Source organism: Hirundo rustica, chromosome 6, assembly GCF_015227805.2.
Source record: "Hirundo rustica isolate bHirRus1 chromosome 6, bHirRus1.pri.v3, whole genome shotgun sequence".
NCBI lineage: Eukaryota > Metazoa > Chordata > Aves > Passeriformes > Hirundinidae > Hirundo > Hirundo rustica.
In genome coordinates this window covers 39,041,713-39,069,380 of record NC_053455.1, presented here as the reverse complement: position 1 = coordinate 39,069,380, position 27,668 = coordinate 39,041,713, and the positions used below count along the sequence as shown (strand labels likewise).

Here is a 27,668-nt window from a genome sequence, read left to right as displayed (position 1 = left end):
AACACTTTTAACATGAGCGCTTCAGCTGTGCCTGTAAATATCACATGGATTTTTTTTTGGCTCGTAAAACCAAGATGTTAATTTAGATACAGATAAGGCATTTGGCAATAAACATTCTGTATAAGTGTCTGTGCATCCAAATACCATTTCAGGGATGGTGACTATATATGCAAATGTTGTGGATGGGTTTTATGTAAGTAGGCTTGAAAATGTGGTGCTTTTTTCTTTTAACATACTTAGGACAGTATGCTAAAAATTACGTTATCTAAAAAAAGTCAAGCAGCCTCCTGCAGATTATACAGGATGAATTGAAAGACTTAGTAAAAAGTTGATCTGAAATACTGATGTACAAATCTCTTTTTTTTTTCTCTTTTTCTTATCTTATTTTTGCAGGTTCGACCTAAACCAGTTGCCCAAAATAACATTCCTATTGCCCCTGCACCTCCTCCAATGCTTGCAGCTCCTCAGCTTATTCAGAGGCCTGTGATGTTGACAACAAAGTTCACACCCACCTCTTTACCCAACTCTCAGAACTCCATACATCCAGTTCGTGTAGTTAACGGGCAGACAGCGACCATAGCCAAAACTTTCCCTATGGCACAGCTCACCAGCATCGTGATAGCAGCGCCGGGTACCAGGCTCGCTGGACCTCAGACTGTACAGATCAGCAAACCAAACATTGAAAAACAGGTACAGATAACGTGTCTGCTAATGCAAGGTACTGGCTTTATTGCTTTACTCTGCAGGTTTGGAGAGGATGACAACCAGGGAGAAGTTTTCAGTGGACATTGGAGATAATTCACATTCCAATGGCAGTACAAGTTATGGAATGCCTTGCAGCTCTTGGGATAGAAGTTACCATTTCCTTTCCTATGGTGCCATTAGCACCTTTTTCTCCTGCTTCAATGTTTTTATGCTCCCTCTACTGTTTAAACGTCAGGAGTTCATAAGCAGACTACATTGCAGACTAGTATCTTGGAGAACAAGTACAAGCTGAAATCCATCTTCATATCAAGCCCTTTTGTTTTTCAAAGGGTGGTTATGTGAAAGGCAAAAATTGCACAAAATTGTAGGGATATTTAGTAGGATAAATGTAGCCATTTCTTCTGTGATCCCTTGATCTTGCGATCTTGTGATTGGAGGCAAAACAGTCTCACTCAGCTTCTGAAGTCTGATAGTTCCCTGAGTCTGAATTGGATTAAATGAGTGGAAAGGAGATCTTCAGAAGCAGAGAATTCTGCATGTTTAGTTTTAAAGTCTCTCTCCAGAAAAGACTTCTGTAAAATAAAAATTACTTGAGTCAGTGTGGATTGCAACTGAGAGTCCTTGCCAGTCTATTCAAGTAAAGCAATGTTCTGTTTCACTTTTAACTCTTTTGTATATTGTATAAATAATAGTGTAGCATTGTATATTGCATACTATAATACACAATATTTATGTAATTTATATAGATGATAGTAATATATATGTCACTTATAACTCTTTCCTAGACTAATGTGCCTTGAAGTTACATTCTTTCTGCTTTTGAAATACTTAGAGACTATGAAAATCATGTGCATGACAGCTGTGCTCATGCTCTGTTCTGCTTGTGAAGTCTCTAGGCTAGGTTCCTGCATACCTCAGGGCTGTTCCACAGGCTATTCAGCAATGTCTGCCCTTTCCATGTGATTTGAAGCTGTACTTCTACAATATTTGACTTTTGATGTCAGCAATATTCATTTGCTCTTTGAATAATTACTGGCATCTACAAAAAAATAGAGAAAAATGGTGGTGGTTCAATAACACATAAATTTTTCTGTATAGTTTCTCCATATCATAAAGGGGAAAAGTTTGTCTCTCTGTAGCTTACCTTACTCAGTTTATAGCCTCAACATCCATGCTATAGGCTGGGGAATGTCATGCAGATTTATGACTTGAGGAAAAAATAAAAGCTTCAGAAACATCTGAGATTGAGGGGTTCAGAGAGACAGTTTTTGAGCCATTCACAATTCTGTAAAATATGAAGACTGAGGAGTGAGAAGTACAAGATATATGTGCCATGCAGAACGATTTCTAAGTGGAAATCTTGATGGGATGAGTTTTCTTGAAGTGTCTGTTATTCACATATGTTACGATGATTTCTTTAACAAAGTTAACTCTTAAAATCACTTATATCTTGTGTGGCTGTGTGGGGTAATGGATTGGTGACAAGCCTGTTTCATTCTTTGTTAAATGAAAATACCTTATTTAACATTCCTCTCACATCAGATTCCTCAATTAGGTCTTTGTTAGTACACTGCCAGCTTTAAACATTTTTTCTCCTCTATCTGCGAAAGTATTTGCTTTGCTTTAATAGTCAAAGTAAAAAAAGTCATTCTTATCACTGAATGAGAGAAACACTGTTTTCTTTCAGACTATTAAACCACATGTGGAAACAGAAGAGAAGCAAACAGAAAGTCGTACAGTTACTCCACCTGCTGCACCGAAGCCAAAACGAGAAGAAAATCCACAGGTATCAGAACATGCCCAGAGCTTTCTTGTAAGAAAAAAAAGGACCTTGTTCTTCAGAAATTATTTTTCCCTCTGGTCCCTCAAGACATCTTAACTTTAGCATTCCATACATTCCTGTTGGACAGCAGTAGTTGATAAAGCTACAGAATAAAAAATCTAAATAGATATAGTACATTGCATTTTTCAGTCCTGGAATGCATTTGGCTTCTAAGTCTTTTGTGAGTTAGAAGATAGTCATTTTTCCATGATACTTCCTTCAAACAGGGGTCTAGATTACGGAGTTGCTTTCCATTCCTTTGAGGTTTTACACTCTGGAGTTATTCTCAAAGCTGAAGAAATGCCTTTCTATTCCTTTATAAAATATTTCTGTTCGGGTGAGCAGGAAGGAAAGAGTCACATATATTCACATTCTGCTTGTATTTTAGTCCAGTTTAGTTTGGGGCGAAAGAGAGGACGGAATGACTATTCCTTAAAGCCTTTCTTCCATGAAGAGCTTTGGAACTGATTACAGCTAAATGCTCTGCTACATTTGTTTCTGTAGATGGATTCAAATTGACTGTTGTGTGAACTGTTAATTTTTGTCAGTCAGACAACAGAATTCTGATTTTTACATGTCTCTGCATTTCCTGCATTAAAATTAGAATCCTCTAAGCCCTTATCAAATCCATCAATCCATAGCCCTTAGCAAATAGCAAATGTAAGCTATAGTTGGCTCTGTGTAGTTCAAGATTAGATGGAGACTTATCTTAAACTAGCAATATTTTTCTGGCAATTGAACGGGGTTGGTATTTTCTAATAGTCAGTTCAGTGCTGGAATGGAAGTAAAGAAACTGCTCTCTTGTTCCCAGCTCTGCCAATTCTGTGATCATGAACAGTGGGCATTCCCCAGTATCTCAGTCTAGGTTCCCATCTAGAAAATGGGACTCTTGTCTATCCTTTTTCAAGAAGTTTGACATACATGAATGAAAAGTGATTTATAGGGGAAAAGTATTACTAAATTTTTTTTTTTGTGCTTAGTTACTGGTCAGCCTAAATTTAAAGGACCTAAATGACTCATCCTAACAGTTGCACTTTTCATGATCTTTTTTCTCCCCCTCACAGAAACTTGCCTTCATGGTGTCTTTGGGACTAGTTACTCATGACCACCTGGAAGGTAGGAAAAATGTCTTAGATTGGTTGTTCAGCTCCTGATTTCGTAGTCATTCTGAATTGGAAGTAGAATTCCAAAATCTTTCTGGTATTAAATGCAGTATTTTCTTGTACAATGGTACCTTTGGGATGTCTGTACTCTTGATATAATTTAGTTTGCTGTGTATGTGTTTTTGTTCTCCTTATGACGTTGAAACAAAGCAGTTATTTATGCAGGGGAGAGCAGAGGTTGGGAAGAAAGTGTATGCTTTGATGGTGGAAAAGAAATCTGGGGCAATACCAAAGCCTTCTGGACAACCCCTCTATCTGCAATGATACACCGTGGATAATTTTACTGTAACCTATGTCTAGATTTTTCATTTCTTTCATTATTTCATAGGGCTATAATTTGTAATGAATGAGTAAATGGATTATAATTTGATTTATAATTTAAACTTCTAATCCTATACATTGAAAAACAGCCTATCATTTCAATCACCTACTTATTTTTGTACTGTATTTTTAAGCATCAGCAAGGTTACCAGAGGCTTTTTTTTTTAGATCCCCAGTTACACTGTCCATGAGTTTAAAGTGTCTTAGTCATGGATTACTTGGTGAGAAGAAGGCAATGATTTCATTAGTTATTTGAGCACTGTATTTGTATTCCTTGTCAGCTGATATTTTTCAAACCTTCAGAAGTTAAAAGTATAACACAGTTGCCTGTACCAGGCATGACTGGTGTTCTGTAGAAATCTTTACAGCTATTCTCACATGCAAACTGAATTCTGAGGACTTTATACAATTTCTGAGATCCATTGTTTTCTAACCTGAATGCTTTGTTTTACAAGAAATCCAAAGTAAGCGACAAGAGAGGAAAAGAAGAACAACAGCAAATCCAGTGTACAGTGGAGCTGTTTTTGAGCCTGAGGTATTAATTTTTTGCTGGGGGAAGCTGGTATTTTCATTCTGATATTGAGTGTCTTTCTATGTTCTTGCTACCTTCTAAGCTTTCTCAGTTCTAACTAGAAAGGCAAGCTATCATTTATAGTTCAAAAGGCCATTGCAATGACATGACCCTCATATTTTTAAATAGTAAATACATTGGGGTGTTCTTCTAGTACTTACATCTTTTTCTGTCTTCTTCTTTATAAAGCTGGTGTCAAATGGCAATGCGTGTCAGTCTGCTTGCGTATCAGCCTGAAACAGTTCAGGTGTCAGAAGCAGTGTAAAAAAGCTAGCTTTTCTGAAGGTGTGCTTCAGAAAACACAAAAGGCAGTAATCTCACTTAGTACTTACTGTGCTGTTCCTCAGTTGTTGCCAGAAATGTTCCCCAACAGAAATTGTTCCATTCTTCCCCGCAGCGCAAGAAGAGTACAGTGACGTACCTGAACAGCACAATGCATCCTGGGACACGTAAAAGAGGTGAGGTATACCCAGACCTGTCTCTCTGCCCAGTGCTTCTTCCTCCACATTGCATTTGTAGTCCCCGTGCCAATTTGAAGAGCAAAACAAGAAAGACTCCACAGTACTTAATTTGTCCAGTAAATTTCCAAGTCAGGCAAAGACCATGACTTCTAGGGGTTAGCATAGCAAAATCTATTAAGCAGCTCAGTGTTTCATTTCAGTTTCACTCTCAAAAAAAAACCAAACAAACCAAAACAAAACAAAACAAAAACAAACCCAAACAAAAGCCACCCAATTTGCTAGATAATCACTAGAAATGTGAGATGTTTGACCATCATTTAGTGGTATGAAGCTGCTGCTAAGATCCCCTTGTTAATGACTAGATTGTATTGTTACTGTCAAGAAGAAAGTGGTTATGGAAAAAGCATCTGTGCCCTGAATAGGAGAGGAAACTTAGTGTGACAAAAGCCTTGTTCCCCACTGGGAATAGGGACGTGTCCTTCAAAAGAACTTACCTTGAGTGAGAAAAGCTGTCGTGCTTGTAGTAAGCACTTTAACTGCAACCAGAGTGCCACTTGTCCTAAAATGAGAGATGATCTTTCATATAGGCATGCAGTATTATTCAGAAGAAATCCTTCTCTGGAACAGGTAAAATTTTAAGACTTAGATTGTGGTGAAACAGAACAGCATGGGAGAGAATGTGAGGCCATTATTTGTACGTGACATCAACCACACCTGATTTTTTATGATTTTCTGCAGTCCTTAAAGACTCATAACACCTTCTCTATTCCTACGTTTCCTGTCTAACAATGTAATCGGATTGGAAAAAAAATCAAACCAGTCTCTCACCTAACACTGACCAGTTCCATTATCTTTTGGGGGTTTTGGCTGCAAATGAAATATTAATTTGACATAGTGTCTTCTTGATCCATGTTTTCGGCCCAGCAGAATGTGGCAAAGATGACACTTCAGCAGCTAAGCAGTTTTTAAATAAAAGATGTGTCTCTACTGCTATCCCCTAATAAATTAAATGTATTTTTTTAAATTATATAATGTAGATTTTAAAAAGAGAGGTTTTGCATTTACTCTGTGGATAAGTAAATGTTCCTTCTTTTAGTAATGATTTCTTAATTTTATTTTAGACCTTACAGTGAGCAATTACTGTATCAATGAAAATGATTGCATGCATTTGTACTTGATACTCCTTAGGCTGTTTTTGCAACTGACTATTATACTTTCTGGTTTTTTTATCACGCCCTGTTGTGAGCCTTTACGTTGTATCAGCACCAAATTAGTAGCACATGTTTTCAATTGACAAAAGATTTGGAAGTATACATTTGTTTTGTAATTTAATACAGCAATATATTGAGTGAAAAGCTTTTGTAAGCATTTGCCCTTGAGAGCTTTAGTTTAATTATAGATGGTGCTGAGCATGTCAGAAATTTCACCCATGGACAGCACTAGCAGAAATCCATTTCCAAGGACATACTTAGTTCTGGAACATATCCAGACCTTAAATGCAAGGTTTAGCATGTTAATAGGTATAGACTGACAATGTGTAAACATAAGATCTGGGGAATTATTGCTAGATCCTAACTCCTTTATGTTTGCATATCCATAAATTACCCTGGAGAAGGAAGGCAGAATTGATGGTTGCATACTGGGTTTTTTGCTGTCTTGCTTTGCATTCATAATTTTATAAGAATTGTTATGGAGACATTTTGCACATCTGCTAGTCTAAAGGAGTATCTAGGAATTGTGCATAATCAAACATACTTGCCTGAGAAGGTCTGAGAAAGAGCACAGAATTTGGAGTGGGTTACTGGAGACCAGCAATAAGTTAAAACTGATAGTAGCTATGGGTCAGAAAACAAGACCTATTCTTAGGTAGCCTAATTTTAAAAAGGTACCAGTAGGTAGAAAGTGCTGATCTGTGAATTAACAGGTTTAAAAAATGGGGGAGAAAAGTAGGGGAGTGGTGAGTGTTGGCCTCTGATAAAGGACTTAACCTTTGTGTAGATTTATGCTGGCACTTAAAAAGATAGGGATGTGTGGGATAACACCAGGAAGGATTTAATAGTAGTTATTGTAGCTTCTATGGAGCTTTGATGCCAACATTTTTCCCCTAAAAACTGAATAGCCTCATTTTTAGGAGTAGCAACTGTCCCCATGCTGCTTTTGCGGGAATGATTCTTTGACCGTCTACAGAGCTTATTTCTATTTCCTTCTGAAATACGTCTTTTAAATGTTCTTTCCTTGCAAAATTCTACTTAAAAATTTCTAAAATATGTTTAAATCTTTGCTTCTGTCCTTCCACTTGTAACTTTTATATTAACTTCCTCTCTGTGCTACATCATTTCCTTTTTCACGCTAGCCAATGAGGACCACTGGCCAAAGGTATGTAAGATCATTTTTCCTTTCTTTTTTTTTTCGTTTGTGTTCCCTGTTGTTAACATGTAGGTCGTCCACCTAAATACAACACGGTGTTGGGGTTCGGGGCTTTGACCCCCACGTCCCCTCTGTCCAGTTATCCTGACTCCCCTGAAAATGAAAAGACAGAGACCACATTTACTTTTCCCGCAGCTGTTCAGCCCGTGTCCCTGCCTAGCCCCAGCTCCACAGACGTAAGTAACTCTTGGGGAGGGGGTTACTTTTAGAAAGTTACGCGAAACAGACGAAGAAAATCATTGCAGGTTTTGTTTCTTTAATCTCACTCATCACTTGTCCTGATTCAGTGCAGTGAAACAGTCCAGCATTTTTTTAACACCCTTCTTTTTTTTTCCTCCTGCACCTATGTTGTTATCCTGTAGAGACTTTATTTATAACTCCTTCAGTGGATTGAAACATTGGGAGGCACCAGGCACTCTAGATGAGCTCATTTCCTTTGTGTAGTGTCTGAGATCTTGTCTGACTGAATTGAATCTGTCATCCATGAAAAAGGGCCAGGGGGGCATGGGGGGTAGGTGGGGAAGAGGAGTATGAAAAGTTATTAGTTACAGACCATGATAACAAAAAGTTGTGTTTCTATAATGAGAGAAGGATGGAAACTGCTTTGTCATGCAGAACAGCCAGGAAGCAGCACTTGCAGCTCAGATTTGGCAGAAAGTGTGTTGTGACTTTTCACTGGGGGTAAAACAGTCCTCACGAGCTGGAGTGTACTTTCATTTAAGAGCTTGCTTTTAAAAGACTGGTATTTACAGGGCACAGATTAAGAATCAAAAGGTGCTTGCGTATTTCTTCATAGTGGTGCTACAATCTTCTTCTGCCGTTCTTTTAGAAAAGACAGTCACATATACTTGAGGCCCAACCATCTGAAATGGCCTTTAAGGAAAAGCTGGGTTGTTCTAGTTGCAGCATTGTAAGAACATGGGCTGAGAGACCAGCTCTACTGGCCATGTAGAATGGGGAATAGAAGCCAGTTCCTTGCCTCTGAACTGTATTTGTTATGCAGAGGTATCAGGAATAGGAGTAGTACAAGTGTGTCTGAAGCACTGAAATAAATAGATGCAATTCTGATACCCAGGGAATATGCACGTGGAATTACAAGGTTCTCTTTTATATAGTCATTTTTGAAAGCAGGATAGCATGACTGCAAAACCCCTTTCCTGACAGCCAAGTAAATGGATACTGTGGAACAGCCCCTCATGGATATGATGGGACAGCTCCATCTCAGTGGACTTTTGAAAATGAGCAGTACAGATGACTTGTAAATATGGTGAAGAGCACACATTTTACACTGGCCCCAAGAGAAGGACTGGATAGTGTGGTGGGGGTCTTTTCCGTCTCTGATGTGTGTGTATACTCCTGAGTCTTTTCCAGCTGTGTAAGAGCTCTCAAAAGAATATGATGAGTTGTTGCCCTGTTTTCTGCAGTGCCTGATAGAAGCAAACTAAATCAAAAATAAATTTCTGTAGCATTCAAATCTAGTTCTGAATGCCCTTACTTTCCTGAATTAGGATTGTATTTAGGCCTGGATTCTGGATTGCTTTAATTTACATTAATTAATAAAAATTGAAGTGATTTAAAGGAGACATGGAAGATTACCTAGCAGGTAGCAAACATTCTCTCTTATGCAACATACCATAATACAGAGCCAATAACACTCATTTAAAATCATATGTAATCCCCTTTAACATTTCCAGACAAGCCATATAGTTTACATTTATGCAACAGAACTAACATTTTTAAGGAGTTTGATTTTTCTAAAGAATTTTATACCAAAATTACATTCAGTACATATTCACTATCAATTGGGCTAATTTTGTAGCATTTTCAGAAATACTTGGTATTGAAATCCATTTAAAATAAAATACATGTGAAAGTAGAAAATATACTTCAGAGTTCTCAAGAATTTTATTTAATTAAAAATAAACTGTGAAACAAAATGTGAATCTTCAGAGACAGCAAAATATCAGAAAGGAGGCAAATATCTGTTCTTTGTTATAGTCTTATAATTCTTACTTGCTAGTTGTAAAGAAAGGAATTGTTTCCAATTGCCATCATAAGATGGAAGTTGTTCTTCTGTGAATATGTTCTAATAAGATTGCTGTATAAGTTTGTGCAGTCACATCCCTTTTTTGTGATTTGGTTTCCAAATATTTGTATATTTGTCATGCTGTGTACTTTTCCTGTCTAAGTTTTGAGAACTTAGCAATACTTGTAAAAATCTTTAACATCCTTGACTGGACAAATGCAATATAGTGCTGGAAAAGTACTGTGTATTTAAACAGCAATAGTATAAGTCCTGCTGGTGGTGAAGACAAAGAGGAAGATTAGTTCTTTAACATTTAAGGACCTTGCAACTCAAATCGATGGAGCATACAGGATCCACTGAAATGCCCGTGCCACAGTTTATGTCAGGGGCTACCATTGAGAACACCAATCCTGCCAGTCACCAGCAGTCTTTTCTCATCCCTTGATTACCTCCTGTGTTGTTTCAGCACAGATAGATCTGAGGCCACAGGGTGATCTGCACCAGGGAACAGACATAGCTAAAATTGTTAGTCTTAGCCAGGATCACGCCCTAATCCAGTTAATTTTATAGACACAAGTATTCTTGTGCCAGCTTCATGCAGGGATATAATATGAAATAAGTAGGCATCAGGGTTACTTCTTTTGGTAGTGAGGCCAGACCATGTCATGTTGAAGAGGGTCTACACTGCTAGCAGATGATGTGAACATAGAAAGGCCTCTAGATAGGACAGAAAATGTTTTCTGTAGTTACAGGCTCTGCTTTGAAACTTTGAACAGTTAAAAGTGAAAACACAAGTGTATGTCTAAGGAAAAGGCTATTTCAGAAGTCTCAGTTAAAACAATTGAGCAGTTCATCAGACAGATAAAGAAGAAAACTGCAGCTTTGCCCATTTTTAAAATATTTTTGCATTAAGGGTCTAATTCCTATAGGCTTTTGAATGGGAATTTGATTTAGCATTTGAGTAATCTATGTGTTCAGCCAGCCTATGAAAATTGCAAATCAGGCCAAGCACTTGGCATCAGGCACAGTGGACCAGAACAGCCTTCTTGAATTTCTCCTGAAATGTTATTCTCTGAATGACAAGGAGAAATTTTGAAGGGAGGATGAAGCAGAAACTTAAGATGGTATTGGTGATAAGGATGGAGGGGTAGAAAGGTCTAGAACCTGGGAAAAGGAAGGAAATATTGCAGTAGAGAGGATTAAGTAAAACCTCTTCTTATTTTACTCACCCTTTTTTTCCTCCCTTTTGCCTATTTGGCCATTGTCTTCCCAAATGGTTATGTGAGCCACTTATGAGCCACTTGGTTATGTGTGGTTCTCCCTCGTGCAGTAGTGCCATACTCACCTGGAAGATAGCAATTGCCTTTGAAAGTCAATTACTCAGCAGTAAGAATTGTGCAACAATCTCTGCTTTAGTGATGATTCAAGTATTTGGTCATAAAATGCCTTTTTATTAGTAAACACTTACATCAATCAGTGTTTCAGTTGAGAGGAGCATTGTAGAACACTCAGATTGCAAAGTCAATCCCATAAAAGTTAGAATATGCCAGAATTAGTATTGCTTCTTGTCACTGAGACACACAAAGAAATCACACGCAGACAAGAGATTTTCACAGAGGTTCCTCTGATCCAGCTCCCAGCTGAAAGAGCGGAGAGAAGAGAGCCCCTTTGTTTATTCTTTTACTTTTATACATTTGTGGGTCTAGCAGAAGATTGGCTTTTTGGGGTTTCCACCCCTCAGCCTCAGTGGCCAGACCAATTGTCAGTAACAATTGTTTTCAGGTTAGAAATATGCAAACAAAGGACAAAGAATGAAAAACAAAGGATTTGTTTATATTACTTCTGTGGGAAAGGTAGAAAAACTGCTCTAATATTCTACAGTAACTAAAAGATCTGACTCCATTTATGAAAATCAAAAGGCTAATAAAGAAACTCAGAAAAACCAGGGTAACAGCTTCTGATAATTTAATTCACTTACATCATACACTATGATCATCTTTATTTATATGATCATGAACAATTCCTGTTGCAGAATATTTAGTTTTCCCACGTTATTCCAGTGAAATGTACATATAAGTATACGTATTACAAACTCAAGCACACAAGCTGCTTTTGTTAATGTGTTATTCACTTCTGTTGCCTAAAGCCAGGCTCTGCTGCTCTGGACATTTTATTAAAATAAAGAAAACTGTTAGCTGTCCAGAAACCTTGAATTTATTTTCCTAGTCCCTTGTGAAGAGGAAGTAGAGCAGAAAGTGACATTAAATCACCTTTAGCGATATCTGTTCTGAAATGATTCTTTGGTCACTTCAGGCTGTAGCATGTCTGAGCAGCCTCAGCGAGCTCTGCTCTAGCCTAAGTTGGCTGGCTGTAGCCTACACAAAGCTGCTTCAGAAGGTGAGGTTAGTGGGTGCATGTCACAACACCAGTTCCAGCCCTCCCTTTATGCATGTATTTATTAACTGCCCATAAGACCTGGGGCATTTCTTTTGGAATCAGACATTGGCTGGGATTTTGTTAAGGACAGTTGTTAAAGCTGAGGAATTGCCCGGAATTTTGCATTACCAAAAACAGGACCATGGATTCTGTGCATGTGTTGGCATCTCCATGCATTCAGCTGGACTGTGCACTAGTCACCTGTATCACCACAGGTTTTGCAGCACTCTGTTGAATTTGCGATATTCTGGGTCTGAATTTCTAAACATGTCCCCCTCAAAGAGAAACTGCATTTATGTCTCTTTTGTAGGGCTCTTTCTGCAGGGTATGAGACATAACAGGTTTGGTTTTCAGCACACCAGTCATTTTGCTCTTCGTTACCAAGAGCCATTGTGTAGTCTGCAGCAACTGAAGCATCTTAAGATACATAATTCTCTGGAATAGTTTTTTTTTTTTTTCTAAAATGAAAGAATTCCCCTCTTAAACTTCTCCTTATCTTGAAGAGGATTTTATTTTAGCTTATGTGGTATCTCTTGCCTGCCACCTTTTCCTTGTGCTCAGAGAATGCACGATAGAGGGAAAGAAGCTCTTCCCAGCCTGGTTACAACATGCCTGGTTATGGCACATCACAAAAAGCATGAGATGTCTCTCATTCAGATCTTCATTTAACACTGAGGAACTCTTTGGTGTTAAAGGTGAATTAATACCATAACTCAGCTCTCAACGATCCCTGGGAGTTATGGATCCTAAACATGGCACTGACAATTCACTGATGATTGATCCTTTACAAAACATGAAATCAGTGTTAACCTTGGGAATTAAGAATAGCCTTCCCTTTGAAGAAGGGCCTCATCAGCAGTAGAGCTGGGAAGTAGAAACCTGAGCAGATTGCTCATGTGTCATTCTTTTTACATGTGTATTATGTCATCCATAGTGGAGATTACTGTAATTTTTCTTGCCTGGCACCTTAATGTGTGAGTGCACGGCCAAATCTGCTATCCCTCCAAATTGATAGAAATCGTTAACACGTGTGAAGAGATGAGCTGCACCAAAACGAAACCTTGCTGGTATTTCATACAGGAGAGTGTGTACCCACAGTTCTGCTCCACACGCTCATCTTATGACTGCAGTCTTGCAGATCTGGGGTGTGTGTGAATCTTCATTTTAAGTCAGTGACAAGTGTGTACTTCAGACACCAGATGGGGCCTTGAACATGTGGAGTGGATAGGGTGGGGTGCCCCTTGCTTCCTCCGTGAGCGCCGAGCCACCTTTCTATCGTGCCTCTTCGTTCAAATATCCGAAAATCAAATCAGAACAGGAGGGGGGAGAGAGAGAAGAAAAAGAAACAAAAATCAGACCTACCTTTTTGGGATGTTAATGGCTGTAGAAAAGAGCTCTGTGATGGAAATGCAACAGTAATTAAACCTAGTTGTTTTAAAAGACACCGCCAGCCATTTTTTCAATTCTTTCTTTGAAAAAAAAGTAAAAATTCTCTCTTGGTACTCTTTCATCCTGGCTCTCAGTCTCTGTTAGTGATTAAACAATCCACTCTGTAGAGAATGAGAAAGTTTTGAGTCACAGCTGTTTTGGTGCAACTTGAGTAGCCCGAGTGAAGTAAAAAGAATTGTCTCAGAACATAATTAATTCTATTCCTTTTCATTTAGAAGCACAACACCTTTTCCTTACAGTTTCATTTTTAAAGGTGACCTAAATATTTAACAGTGGTTTTTTTAAAGTCACTCAGTTGGGGTTTCTTACATACTATTACTGGCAAGAGACAGCCTAATCAGCATTCCTGGAGTGGAGTTGGGCTTACATCTAGAAATCAGGAGGGTGAAGAAAGTGGGTAGCTCATCATTTCAGGCAAATCAAAAGATCAGGGTAAAGAGGGAATCTTAAAGAAGAAAGGCTATGGGGTAGCATTTGTTAAGAGAAGCTGTAGTAATAAGTGCTTACTGTACTATTTTGCCGTGGGAGGACAGATGTCAGTGTTTCTGGCATCTGGCACGGTTTTCCTGTTTCACAGTCTTAAAAGGGCTTGACCTTTTGGAATCCCCTTAGAAATAGTTTGTGCTGTAAACCTTGAATTCAACTCAGATGTAGATATCAAAGGTCAAAGTTCACTTTTTGCCTTCTCTCTCTTGCTTTCTCTCACCCAAAATCTTTCCCCTCAATTTTCTAGGGTGATATCCATGAGGACTTTTGCAGCGTTTGCAGAAAAAGCGGGCAGTTGCTGATGTGTGACACATGTTCACGTGTTTATCACCTGGATTGTCTGGACCCACCTCTGAAAACCATTCCCAAGGGCATGTGGATCTGTCCCAAATGTCAAGACCAGGTATTGCTTGACAGACGGGGACTTACGTATGATGCATGTGAAGATTTTTTGGTGTTAAAGAAAATAACCAGATTGCTTGGGTTACTTAGACCAAGGCAGCCCGACACTGAACAAATCTCTTTCACATGCTATAAGGCTTGTGGGAATTTCATTGAATTATTACCTCTGTTGGAATGTGTGCTAATACAAAACTGTCAGGTCTTGCTTCTGAATTTGGGGTCTTTATTTTTTACTCTTATGTTTTTACTCTTTTTGTGGATCAAAGTGTGCAGACTTTTGGGAAAGAATATCTACAACCCATAGGAATTCTGCTGTTCATCTTAATCTCATTGTTTCTTCAAAAATTATTAGTGTATTCTTCTGGACAAGTAAATAAAACATTTGCACAAGCCTACCTCGATAGATAGAGCAAATATAAGCCCCTGTTTGGTTATATAAATCAAACATCAGACAGCTTGTCTTCAGTGATCTCTTTAATAATATCATCCAGCATCAGTATAACGAGTATAGGTGAACAGTTTCCTTCCAGGTCACTCTCTGACAATGTACAGTTGAAGGGAGCAGGTTATATTTTAATATTTTGTTTACAATTGCATTGAGATTACAAGATGAAGAAGTAACCTGTAGTATTCCTAACCCTTCCATGGAACTCTGGAAGTTGCAAAGGATTGCTGATAATAGGCAGTCTGAAGCTGTGTCCTGTCTAACGCAGCACATGGCTTGGTCACCCACATGGCCTTGGGTGCACCAGGTGGTAGCATAAGAAAACAGCCTGACCTATGATGTGCTCCTCAGAAGAATGAAAATGCAAAACTCAAGTGACTTGGTCAGTAGGTGCCAGAGAGGAGAGAGTATTATGACTTGGGTACTCCTGCTCTTGCCTACTCTCCCCTTATCCCTCCTCTTCATGTTTCTGTGATAGCTTCCAACAAAATTAAGGAGGAAATTTGAGTAACTTCACTGTAAGCTGACCAAGTCCTCTGTCTTCTGAGACATCACTCTGATCACGTACTAAAAATATTTGTCTTAGTTTGTTAGGAAGCAAAATGCAGGAAGGATCTGAAAGACATAAATGAGAATTATAATGAGTTTGACAAGTGTCTGATTCTGGTAGGAAGGGGTAATAGGACAGTTTCATGTTTTACTAGCTGGAAGTGTGATGTTTGAATGTATGGTGTGGAGACTAGGCTGCAGCATGAAAACTTCTTTCCCAGAAAAACTAAGATCAGCAATTTGTCTGAACCATGAAGTAATGTTTATGTCTCCTGGCAAGTTTTGAGTTCAGACATATTATCCTTTCATTCCTCTTTTAAGTAGTCCAGTATCATTAGTAGGCTTTATTTGTGGCTGTGGAGGGAATTTAGGAAAATGCTGACATTTGTAAGAAATAGACTTGCTTTGTGGGAGCCACAATACAGTTGTGAATAATTCCCTCTGTTAAGTCTCAGATCAGGTCTGTGAAGCTTCGTGTTAACAGGGCTGAAGCTAATGATATCCATGAAAGAAAATCCTCCATCCTTCCCTCTTTCTCTTTCTCCTTTTTACTTTCTCTGAGGTGGGCTTTTTACCAGCTAAATCTCTGAACATTTTCTTTCAGATGCTAAAGAAGGAAGAAGCAATCCCATGGCCGGGAACTTTAGCAATTGTTCATTCATATATTGCATATAAAGCAGGTAAGAAAATGATGAACACTTTTCTTTCACTTTTAATAATGGAAGACGTTATTTTGGGAGTGGGATAAAATGGTACTTCCTTTACAAAAGGAAATTTTGTCATACAAAAGGAAATAACCTTAATCATTAGTGAAGTGAAAATAGCAGCCTAAATATTTCTTAAGCCTGTCATGCTTGTGTATGTAGGTGACATTTTGGTAGTGATTCAGTGCACAAGTTCTCAAGCATTGGTTTAAACACAATCCCCCTCTCTACATGAAGCAGTTTAGACCCTCCATCCATAAGACAAATATTTAAAATATTCTGTTTCATACTCTGTTTTGCAGCAAAAGAAGAGGAAAAACAGAAACTACTTAAATGGAGTTCAGATTTAAAACAGGAAAGAGAACAACTAGAGCAGAAGGTCAAACAGCTCAGCAATTCTATAACAGTGAGTATTGTCCTTCCAAATAGCTCTTCACCTGTGTTCTGGTGCCACAATGCAGGGAGAAAACTATTACAGAGCAACTCCATGTACTATACCTGTCATCCTCTGGATTTATTTAGAATCATGTGGGTGCTTTCCTTTGCTTTTTAGGACTTTGGGGAGCAGGAATGAAATAAAGACAACATACTTACATTGAGTCTCTTATACATGATCCATGCTGAACATGTAGGTGTTCACATATATGGTGACATATATCAGCAGGTGACAAAAATGTCCCAGAGCATTTTTGTCTGTGAGCAGTAGATTGAGTCCAAGTCTCTAGTGGCTCACTTAAACAAGAATGGTTGGGCCTCTGTGTGTAGTGAGAGTTACAGCCTGGGTGCACTCTCCAGACCTTCCTGATGCAACAGCGACCATTTACTCAGGGCTGACTCTCAGGACCTTGATGTGTTGCCCTGGCAGTCAGCAGCTGGACACTGCACATGCCTCTGCGTGGTATCAACTAGACAGTGTCGTACTTCAAACCAAAAACCTTAGTTTCCACTTTGGTTTATTGCAGTAATTGGAACATACATAATGATTTGGCCACTCTTCTCACCTTAATGTGCAGATTAGTCTCTTGAGTGTAAAGTTTTAGCCCCTCCTTGGTGCAGCCCTAGTCACTATCACATAATGGAAAACAGGGAAATCTCCTGTATGACATCTGAAGGCTGGATTCATAATTACAGACTTTTTAGTTACAGATGCACTTTCCAGGCTGCCTGTCTTTGCCTATTAGAGCAAAAACGTCCCATGTTTACAGACCCCTCAGTGCTGTCAGTACAAATAAAATGATTGTGAGGGGCTGGTTAGCAATCCAGGGGACTGTCACCTTTTGGTTAGCAGTAGCTGAGTGTAACGTGCAGCACTAGACAAGTAACACTGCTTCTCAGTGATGTACCCAGGCAGATGCAAGGCCTTAACATGAGGGATTGGCAAGGGGGCAAGGAGAATGTTCATACTTACAAGGACCTGTCCAAAACAGGCATATTAGATCTAGATGTTTAAGAGTTATTATGATACCATGAGCTGCATGTGAAAACAGTAAAGCTAAAACCAACAGTCTCTGGAGATCTGCATGGATAAAAGATTTTAAAAATATAGGAAGGTTGCCATCTTCATGTAAAAACCTGAATGTAATAGACATAGCTACTGTTTCCTCATTTTTGTGAGTTTCAAATACACATATAAGCAGTTTTCCACTCTTGAAATATCACTTGTGGGCTTTTTTTTTAAGTTACCTTGCCCTGATGTTTAACTGATGAGCTAGCTGTGTTACTACCACTTCTAAGAGAATGAAATGGCCACAAAATTAGATTTTCAAGTGAAGAGGAGTTTGGTTTCCTTTTCAAGTGCCTTTTTACTTATTGAGAGAAGGAAGTGATGTTCCTGCTAAAATGTATGTGAAAGCAAAGGCTGTATCCCATTAATGGTTTGCACGCAGCAGTCAGCTGCAGTGGGATGCCTGAGCTTGCAGATCTGAGTTAAAGAAATTCCAGTAATGCAATACCAATAGAAAAAATAGTAAGAACAAACACTTGGAAGTTTTCCTTCAAAAGAAACACGAAAGGATGGAGCTGTCTGTCTGCGTTCATTCGCACAACACCTTGGAATGAAAGGGAGCCATACCAGGTGACAGCTATGTCTTGGCAATTTATTTCCTCAGCCTGAAAATATGACTTCTCCTCTGAACACAGCCTAGAGACTCTTTTCTTCTAGGCTGGAAAAGTGAAGTTGCAGCTGCAGTCTTTTCTGGGTACTTACATTTAGATCTGTGAACATCATATTCCTTCTCTTGCCTTCTTCCATTCATAAGCTCGAACTTATTACTGATTTTGTGCTTTGCTGTAGAAATGCATGGAAATGAAGAATACGATCCTTGCAAAACAGAAGGAGATGCACAGCTCCTTGGAGAAGGTAAAACAGCTGATCCGCCTCATCCAAGGCATCGACCTTTCAAAACCCATAAACTCTGAGGTCAATTCAGTAGCCATCTCCAACGGCATGGACTCCACTAACAATACTAATGCTGCCACCTCCACCTTAGCCCCCTCCCCTTCCCAGAGCTGCATGGTGAACTGTAACAAGGGCGATGAGACTAAATAACACAGTGAAGTTAAGAAGGAGCCAAGGGAGGTGGCGGCGAGGAGAAAGAGCAAAATAAAGAAACTCTAGAAAAGCAAAACTGGATTTCTTCTGGAAAGTGCAGAATTCTTTAGTTCTTTGGTTCCAGAGAGAGCGTGAAGATGCTTGTGCCAGGCGGCACCGGAGTTTGCCAATTGATCCTTCTTATTCTGTGTGTACATGCGAAGTTTGGATCATGTTACATGAATAGTGCCAGCTGGGGGTTCTTTGCCAGCACCATGCCAAGTGAAATAATATATTTACTCTCTCTATATTTTACACCAGTGTGTGCCTGCAGCAGCCTCCACAGCCACTATAGGTTTGTTTTATTTTTGTTTGGGGTGAGGAGCAGGGATAAGGGAGGAGAGCAGGTTTCAAGTTCCTATTTGCAGAACAGTTTGTTTAGCTAGGGGAAAACAAAAACAAGTCCAAAGAGCCTATGGGCTTTTCCTGTTTCTAAACTCTCAGTACTATTAAACCAAAAAACCAGAAATATAAATTATCAAATCCCAGTGCCCAGAAGGGACAAGTCTATCAAATAAGCAGTATTTACTATTGTTTAGACAGGAGATGTACAAAAGGAAAGGAGATGGACTTTTCGCTGAGAAACCAGCACACAGAATCATAGAATATGCTGAGTTTGAAGGGACCCATCGGGATCACCGAGTCCAACTCCTGGCCCTACGCAGGACACCCCAAGAATCACACCATGTGCCTGAGAGCCTGTGGGTCCTCACACTCATCCAGAAAGTCTGTTTTGGGAATGGGAAAATAGAGGGCCAGAATCCAGGGTCAGCTTGGAGCATTGGATGGAGGTGTCCCAAGAGAAAATGTGCGTCAATTACTTGAAAATGAGATTCCATCCCTTTTCTGTATTTATAAACAACAACCTGAACAAAGTAGCACATAACCCAGATGTGTGAACTCAACAGAGAAATGTCCTTTTCTTTCACTTCCTTTCTCTTCTTTTGGTAACAAGAACTAAATAAGGAATAGAAAAGCTGTTTTTCAGGCTGACAGTCTAATTAAAGAGGTAGATGGGACCTTGCATGGTATAGATTAGAAGTAATAGTGTCAGTGAGATACAGTGAGTCTTTGTGAGTCCTTGTGTCATCGTTTTGGGCACTGTTTTTTTATGCAAGGGCAAAATCTTTGTATCTGGGGGAAAAAACCCAACTTTTTTAAATTAAAAAGGAAAATAAAAGATATTGAGGTCTTCCTAGTGTTACTTAAAATAAGATCAAGGTAAGAAACATTGTAAAAAAAAATTACAAAAGTGCTATTTGTTTCCTAAACAAGTGATTTCTATTAAAAAGGTGTCAGAACTGGAGAAAATGCTGTGTACTTAGAATTTTTTAACACAGACTTTGCTTATTTATGATGACATTCTGCTGTGTTTGTGTTCTAAAATCTAATGGGACAGTTTCTATAGGTTCTACCATACATCTACTACTAAAGTCTAAAGAGAATCAAGTCCTACAGTGCTGGATCTCACCCCACCTGGAGGATCTCCCAGGCTTGTCTCTGCTGTGTACCATCTCTCTCCCATTCTTCCATGTGTTTGTAACCTGGAGAAAAGCAGTTGGCAGTGTGCTTGTTCAAGGCTTTCATAGTTCTGGGATGCAGACTGATTCAAGCTTGAGAATGAAAGACAGTGAGTTGCACTGAAATTACCCTCCGTTATCTCCTCTTGTTCAAGAAGTTCATCTCTAATGTATAATCTTTTCACTCTGGACAGCAGAGCTTGCCTTGTGCTTCCTGATTGTGGGGTCTGGCTCAGTTCAGGATGCTGATTCTGGTCACATTGGGTTGTGTCCCAGAGCTGTCTAGTTTCACTACTGCACGTACACATTTGGGCAAAGCCCATTTCCACTGGAAGTACCAGGAAAATTCCCTTTACTTCCCGTGGGAGCAGAGTTGAGCCACTGCACACACAAGGTGAGGCAGTGTCCCTAGTGTGGTGGCCTTGAGAGCATGTGTTGGGTGGCCAGGCAGTCCTGCTCAGCTGTTCATAGAAAGATAGAAAAGCTTTGCATTTCAAGGGTGCATTTCTGAGCACGTGAATACTCCAGACAGGACATAGCCTGAGAGAGTTTCTTTGCTGCCCCAGCCAAGTGGGCTTTGGTGGGGTTCTTGGAGCCATTTTATTCCCTTTCCTTTAGGTTGCCCTTCTGCCCTTTAAGGACTTATTCCTTCTGTAGGAGTGTGCACTATTTTCAGCTCTGAGCTCAGAACTGATATCCTGAGTCCTCACATTTGTCTCAGCTGGGAAAGTGACTCTTCGATGCACTTCTCAGCTGAACCAGTGATAACCCTGACACGGTCTTTTGATGTTTGAGTTCTGTTCTGGAACTAGCAGAGCTGGAAGGATAAGTTAGCAGAAGTGGCAGGGAGACAGCTGGGCAGACACTGTCAAAACAGATCCTACTAAAAACGCCCTTCCAACAATCCAGTTACCAATGGGGTCATTACCATTGGGCAGCACTAGGCCAGCAACCCACAGCATTTAAACAAAGGACTGTCTATTTCAAGGGTTGAAGAGCAAAACCAAACCAAACATGAGCCTTCTATAGAATATGAGCCATCAGCTAACAGCTAGATATTCAGGAGAAGCTGCCTTTTGGAACATGTTGGTCTTCAGCTGAACACTTGGGTGATTCTTAACAGCATCTTCCGAAGCATCGAGCATTCCTGGTAAGAGACTGTCTCCAGGGACAGGTGTGCTGAGTCTTCGTGGTTCTCTTGCTCTTATTTCTGGGTTAACCTGAGCTCTCTTGGAAGTACTGCACTATTTGGAGGTAGGAGGCGAAGCCTGGAGACTCGATAGTCCTTCAGTTTTCTTTGCTGATTCAGGAGACGATGGAAGTGAAATTCACTAGTAGCCATATTTAAATTTGCACACAGTTAACCATACAGGAGGTGTTAAAACAGCTGTTACTGCTTTCTTGAGGCATCTGCTTGTCTCCAGAATCCAAGTAGATAAGTACAGACTTTTATATCCCTTTGTTACAGCATTTGTGTTCCAGACTGTAAAAGGATGCCTTTAGTTAATCATTACTTGGCAGAAAAAAAATCGTAGACTTTTTGACGTTGCTTAGGTAGTTTTCTTTCTCTCTCACTGATCCTGCTGGGATGCTTTTTCTCCTGACTCTGCAACGGTGTCAGCCGATAGGCAAGGGCATTCCCAGGGCTGCACTGACACTGGCAATGATGCTGTTGTGTAGACACAGTAAATTTGGGTTGTCTCTACCCAATTACCAACAATAGGGTGGAAGGGGACTTGGTGTTTGCTAAATACAGAGGAAAATGGTTTCTTTCCTAGCTGCTGTAAGAGGTTCCAATCAAGGGAGAAATTTAAACTCTGTGACAGCCTAAAGCTCAAGCTTTTCTTTTGGGTTTGTATTGGTTTGGGTGTTTCTTGTCACATAATATTTGAGGTAGAATGAGTTTGTACTAAAGCTTCTGCTCTTTGGGAAGCTGTCATAATGACTGTGGTTTTGTATTTCCAAACCACCAAGATATTAACTAATTCTTATGTCATTGCTTGTCGTTGGTGGGAAACAAGTGACTTTTAAATCTCTGTTTTAAGGGAAGAAGTGAGACCACAAAGGAATCTCATATCAAAATGGTCCTGGCTCTCAGCCCAGTGCTAAGGGGCTTTAAGAAGTCACCCTGCTCCTTTGCTCAGAAATAGAGCAAGTGTTGCAGGAGTTTCTTTTTCCATTCTCTGTACAATCTGTTCTTTAAACAGCTGGAAAGGTGTGTTGCGGTTAGAGTGAGCAAGTGAGCCTGTGACCTGGCTAGAAGAATTAGTATCCTCATTGGTGTTTTCATTGTCTTTGTTTAGAGCCAGTAGTGGGGTTAGTGCTGTACAAAACATGGAGCAAGCAATACTTCTAGGGATGATTGGAAGGTAGGGTGAGTAGCATGGTAGGGTGAGGTGATTCTTCCAAGACCTCATTAGCCAGGAGTTACCATGTTGGTAGAATGAACTAATGTTTTGCATGAGCAAAACAGGGCTACGTTCTGTGTTGCAAGCAGCTTTCTGTCAGTGGGGATATGAAGTAAAAACCTGGAAATTAAAGAGGTGGTAATTTTATGGGCAGGTCTGTTGGTTTTATTGTTGGCAGAAAAAATAATATTGCATTTTATCTTTATTAGGCTTAAGAAAGCAAATCTGTATTCCAAATGTCTTGAAATGTGAAACCTAATTCTGACCTCCTTGGCTTCAAATTACCTTCCCTGTACTGTTGCAGAGACAGCCCTGAAAAGCAGCATGGTCAGCATTCAGGAGAAGCTGGAGTGAAACCTCCCTCTTAGCCCCACCAAGCTGTGGCAGCTCACAATCCAGGGAATAAATTCTGAGATTTCTTTCTCATGGACACCAGAAAACATTTGTGAATTTGCAGTGCATATGTTTCTTATCTTTTCCTCAGCTGCGTTGCACCCTCGCCCTCTTTGCTTCCGAAGCACTAATGATGAATACACACTTTTAATGAAACGTGTTTTTAAAATAACATATTGAGATGTTAAACCAAAATTCACTCTTTTACTGAGGGCCTCTCTCAGTGAGCTGCTCAAAAAACCACCACAACTCTGGTATTACACTTCCTTGTGGACATGCCCCTTTGGGCAGGGTTCTTTGTGTGTTTTTAGAATTGTTTTGACCCTTCTTCACCTCCTGTTGTCCTCCCTTGGAATTCTGGAGATACAAGGCAAGATCAGCTTTGCTGGATTACTGCAAAAAGGTTTCAGAAGAGTATGTAGGAGTCAGGAACCTGGAGAAAGAGGAAGATGTTTTGTTGTGCAGCTAATTCATTTGGCGGTTAGGCTTGCCTGGTCAACAAACTACCTCAGCAAAGGCCATTCCCAAGCACTATGGATTCTGTAGTTTCTGGCATTTAGAAGGCAAAAGGTCCAAAGAATCCTCCAGCAGCCAGCTAGGTACTGGTCTCTGAGGGCGTGTGAGCAAACCTTGCAGCGACATGCTGCTGGATCCTTGTTTTCAGTGGTCAGACTTGGACCAGGGAATGACCCAAAAATTGGATGGGATCAGGAAAGTGAGAGCTGCAGATGTCTTGTCTCCAGGTTATTGCTGTCTTACTCAGATCCTTCTTTAAGCCTCAGTCCTGTTTGAAACTCCTACAGAATGGAATGTAATACTTGAAAAATATGAGTCTCTCTATCCTTTTACCCTTAGCTCACATTTCCCTCCTGTTTCTCTCTTATGTGGGACAAGAACTTTCTGCATCGTTGTGTCTTGTATAGGCTGAGCACATAGTTGATCAACTTGCCAATAAAGAAAATTATTTATACCATCCACTGATAAGCTTGGTAATTAAAGACCCATGAAAAGCCAAACGCCTCTCCTAGAGGTTAATTTAATTGTGGGCTTGTATCAGCAAACCAAGAGCTTACCTGTGTGAGAGTCTGTATCCCTGTCAGTATTACTAAAATACCTGAGCAGTGAATGGAAAAGAGGCTTGCCAAGAGCATGGATGCTGTGGGAATCACTGTGCTGTGCAAGTCCCTGGAGTGTATCTCATGAGAAGAGCCAGGCCAGGGCTTCCCATCTCCCCGGGCCAGAGGTGGATGCTGCAAGGGACAAATTAAAGGATAGAAGCCTCCTTTGAGAAGTGGTACAGGGCTAGAGATGGAAAGGAAGAGAGAAAAAGCAGGAGCAGCAAAGAAAATAAAGATTACATGGGATAAAGCAGAACAGTGAGAAAAAATATGGAAAGACACAAGGATGGAAAGTGAGAGTAGGAAAAATCCAGGAGTGAAATAGTAGACAGGTATTCCTGCAGTTCCTGCAGGGTTTGAAAGTTCAGTGGAAAGAGTAGAACAAAACCACTCTTCTATCCTACCTCGATTTCTGACAGGGGTTGGTCTGTATTCCAAAAGGAGCATGTGCAGTGGGAGAAAAGAGCTGCTTAGGTGCAGGTGGAAAAGGAAGTAGGCACTAAGTCATCCCTTGCTCTGTTTCTGCTGCTGAGTGATACCATCCTGATGAGAACCTTATTTGACTTTTAAGCTATAACATGGGGATAAGGCAGATCAAGAAGACCTTGAGGCAGCTAGAGCCTACTCTAATCTGGACTGTATTAATTAAACATTTTCTTGGCTATAAACTTTCCCCAAACTAGCTAAAGGTTCAGCTCTGCTGGTGTGGTTGCACCCTCCTAGTTCAAGTGTTACAATGAACCTAGCTGAAACCCGCATCAGCTCCCAGAGGTCCTGGGTTCTGTGTGAGTGAAAATTATGTGGAGTAGGACGTGTGACTCTGGTACTTCTCAGCCACCTACTGGAGTATCTGTGGAAGATTCCTGCTCTCTGGGCTGTCATATCTGGCAGTTCTGTGCCAAAATTCCTCTGTGTGAGCAATGCCTCCCTGTTTTCTCAGGACCTGGTTTCTTTAGGGCCACATGGAAGGGGGCATTCAACAGTGCAGCTAAACAGGGGCATGTGTTAAGTTTGATGTAACCTGTGAGGAGCTGAGGGTCTGCCTCTAGGCTACGTTAAGCAGCCAGACCATGGGGCACCCTCCTGGGAAAACAGCTGTCCCAGCTCTCCTGTGTAACCAGGGATAAGCTCTGTTCTTCACTCTCTAGTGTCCAAGCAGGTGTCAAAGGCTTCCAACGGAGAAACTCAGCCTAGTCCTTAGTTCTAGAAAGGAAGAAGTACTTAGGGACTTGCTTACTATTAGGAGTGCCTGGGGAACTCAAAAACCTTTGTGAGTGTGGCTCTGTCTGTCGTGGGCAGAGGCCTGGCACAGAAGGGCAGGAGCAATAAGCAGTATTGATCAGCTCAGCACCACTTTTTGCATCTTTTTTCTTTTTCCTAAATTTACACTGGCAAAAGTAAACCTCAACCAATTCCTGCCCTTTTGTCACCAGCCTTCTTACATCTGTTTTGTTGGAAAACAAATGAAGTATTGTTGCCTTTGTGCTTGGAGAAAAGACTTTTCTTAGTGAGCAACCAGAACTTAGTGAGCCTTGGGGGTATAGCTCAGGTGGGGAAGGGAGGCAGTGTCACAGGGCAGCTCCTGGGGCTGTGCTCTGTGGCCACCCTCGATTTTGGATCCCCAGCACTGAGGTTTGATACTGCAGCAGCACAGGTACATGCTGTACACGTGTAAGGGCAGGGCTTCCCCTGGCTTGTTATCCAGGTGTTGGCATCTCAGGTGGGGCCAGAATTGCTGTGGTAGGGAAGGAGCTTGCTCTGTGCCTCGTTTTCGCCTCTGTAAGGCAGGTACTGGCAGTTCTGACTCCGGAAGAGCAGATTTCCATGGCTGCAGGCACTGTTGGAAGAAGCCCCGTGCTGGGTGCGGTGGGAGGCTGCATGTTTCTGCTTGTTCTGGGCTAATGTGTAATTTCTAATCATAGTCACTTATGTTTCTTTAATTATCACTGACATCAAAACAATGATTGACTCTAGAGCCAGGCAGTGTCTTATCTGTCAGCTCTCCCTTCCAGAAGGTGTGTTGTTTCTGAGTTGCCCCTCATGTCATATGTGACAGGCAACCAAGACCCTCCTTAAGGAAGGTTTTTGCTTCTGCATAAGCCTCGGAGACTCGGGCAGCTTCCTGGCAGCCCCACACAAGCAGAGCCAGCAGCAGTAATGTCCCACAAGCTCCTTCACTCCAATTGCAGCTGCAGGGTCCCCCCCACGTGCCATCTTACACGGTCAGAGGTGTCTTGGCTTCCTCTCACAGCCCTACAGAAGCAAAGGATGTGTTCCAAACTCCATTAAACAAAGATTAAGCAAGGTGACAGCAGGAAGTGGGGGAGCCTGCTAGTGCCGGCCTGTGGAGGAAGGAAACAACTTTGCTGTGTCAGCAGCAGCGGACACAGGTGGTCGTGAGCTGCTGCCACCTGCAAGGTCTGGAGTGGCATTGGGGGAGCTGCCTGTGCTGAGTTTTCTGCAGGGAGCTGACTGGCTCTACCCTGCAAACACCCCCCATGTCTTGCAGCTGAGGGCAGGAGGGTTGTGAAGGCAGCTCTGCTTGTTCAGGACAGAATACTCAGGCTTCAACCACGGCTTCATGTTGCTGCAATCACAGCAGCGCCATCTCCGTAGTTATTGATGCCACCAGCCCACCTGTGTGCCGTGCTTCCTCCCATTCCCACCTGGTGTTTCACCACGACTGAGCTGTAAAGTGGGAGTCCTGGCACGGGCCCAGAGCAGCTGCTCACCCTGAAGGGCTCTGTGTATGTCCCTGGTCCTTCCCCCAGTCTGTCTGATTTCTCCAGGGGATTTTTGGTGACCAGCCCCCAGTCCTGGCAGTGCTGTCCCTGCAGCCACGGGCCTGGTGCTGCACGGGACGATGGCAGCTTCTCTCCCAGCTGGGTTTCTAATGGCAAAGCCAGTGGCACCTGTGCTGTCCCATTCCCCATCAATCTCCCTTCCTTGCAGGCCCTGGTGTAAAATGCCCTTTCTGACTGGTACTGCTCTGTTGTCACAGAATCACACCATGAAAACACCCACTTGTGAACTGGTTTGGGTTTTTAAAATATCTCTATTTTTTTTAGCCTGATGCTCATAGTGATCTGCAGTATCTGCTGCCTTCAAGTTCCTTGTGGTTTCAGTTTTGGTACAAATGTGTTTAGATTTTAGCAAATTAAAGTTGGGGGGAGGGGGTACAGAGCATCTGATCAATTTGTATTTATTTATTTTAACATTTTACTAAATAAAACACAGTAAAATCTCTTGTCTCCTTAGCTGTATGTACCAGGTGGGGACAGTGGGTCCCACAGGCACAGGGGCTGTAGCAGTGCCCATAGCAAGTCCCCAGCCCCAGGAGGGGTTTCTGAACACGGCTTTGTGTGAGGGCTGTGTGACACCCTGGCTCATTTTCTTGGCAGGGAGAAGGGCACTACGTTAGGAGAAATGAATTTTAGCTCCAAAAAGGGCTGTGCTCAGCTCAGACAATCTCCCTGGCTCTGGCTCTGACTCTGCAGGTGCCTCCCTGCTGATGCTGCCCGGCAGAGGGCACATGGAGACCAACCCAAGCTGGACTTACTTCCAGGCACCTCCACCCTTGCAGGATCATTTTGGGCTAGGGACTGTCTAGGCTGGGAAGAATTATCTGAAATGACGGTGTACAGCCCTCCTGCTACAGCACACCTTCCAAAA

The 27,668-nt window shown here is 41.1% G+C and overlaps 1 protein-coding gene across 16 annotated transcripts in view; it reads left to right on the top strand.

Moving 5' to 3' along the window:
- PHF21A (PHD finger protein 21A) overlaps positions 1-27,240 on the top strand; it is a 134,365-nt gene extending 107,125 nt beyond the window's left edge. For 14 of the 16 annotated variants that reach the window (XM_040066154.2, XM_040066156.1, XM_040066153.1 and 11 more), the window contains 10 exons: positions 394-690; positions 2,393-2,491; positions 3,592-3,643; positions 4,467-4,546; positions 4,980-5,040; positions 7,483-7,646; positions 14,115-14,270; positions 15,868-15,943; positions 16,270-16,373; positions 18,261-27,240. In XM_040066154.2, the coding sequence (XP_039922088.1) occupies positions 394-690; positions 2,393-2,491; positions 3,592-3,643; positions 4,467-4,546; positions 4,980-5,040; positions 7,483-7,646; positions 14,115-14,270; positions 15,868-15,943; positions 16,270-16,373; positions 18,261-18,515 (1,344 nt within the window). In that variant the 3' untranslated portion in view covers positions 18,516-27,240. Of the gene's footprint in view, positions 1-393; positions 691-2,392; positions 2,492-3,591; positions 3,644-4,466; positions 4,547-4,979; positions 5,041-7,396; positions 7,420-7,482; positions 7,647-14,114; positions 14,271-15,867; positions 15,944-16,269; positions 16,374-18,260 lie in introns of all 16 variants that reach the window. The other 2 variants (XM_040066160.1, XM_040066158.2) reach the window with 1 other exon arrangement.
- The last annotated feature ends 428 nt before the right edge of the window (positions 27,241-27,668 follow it).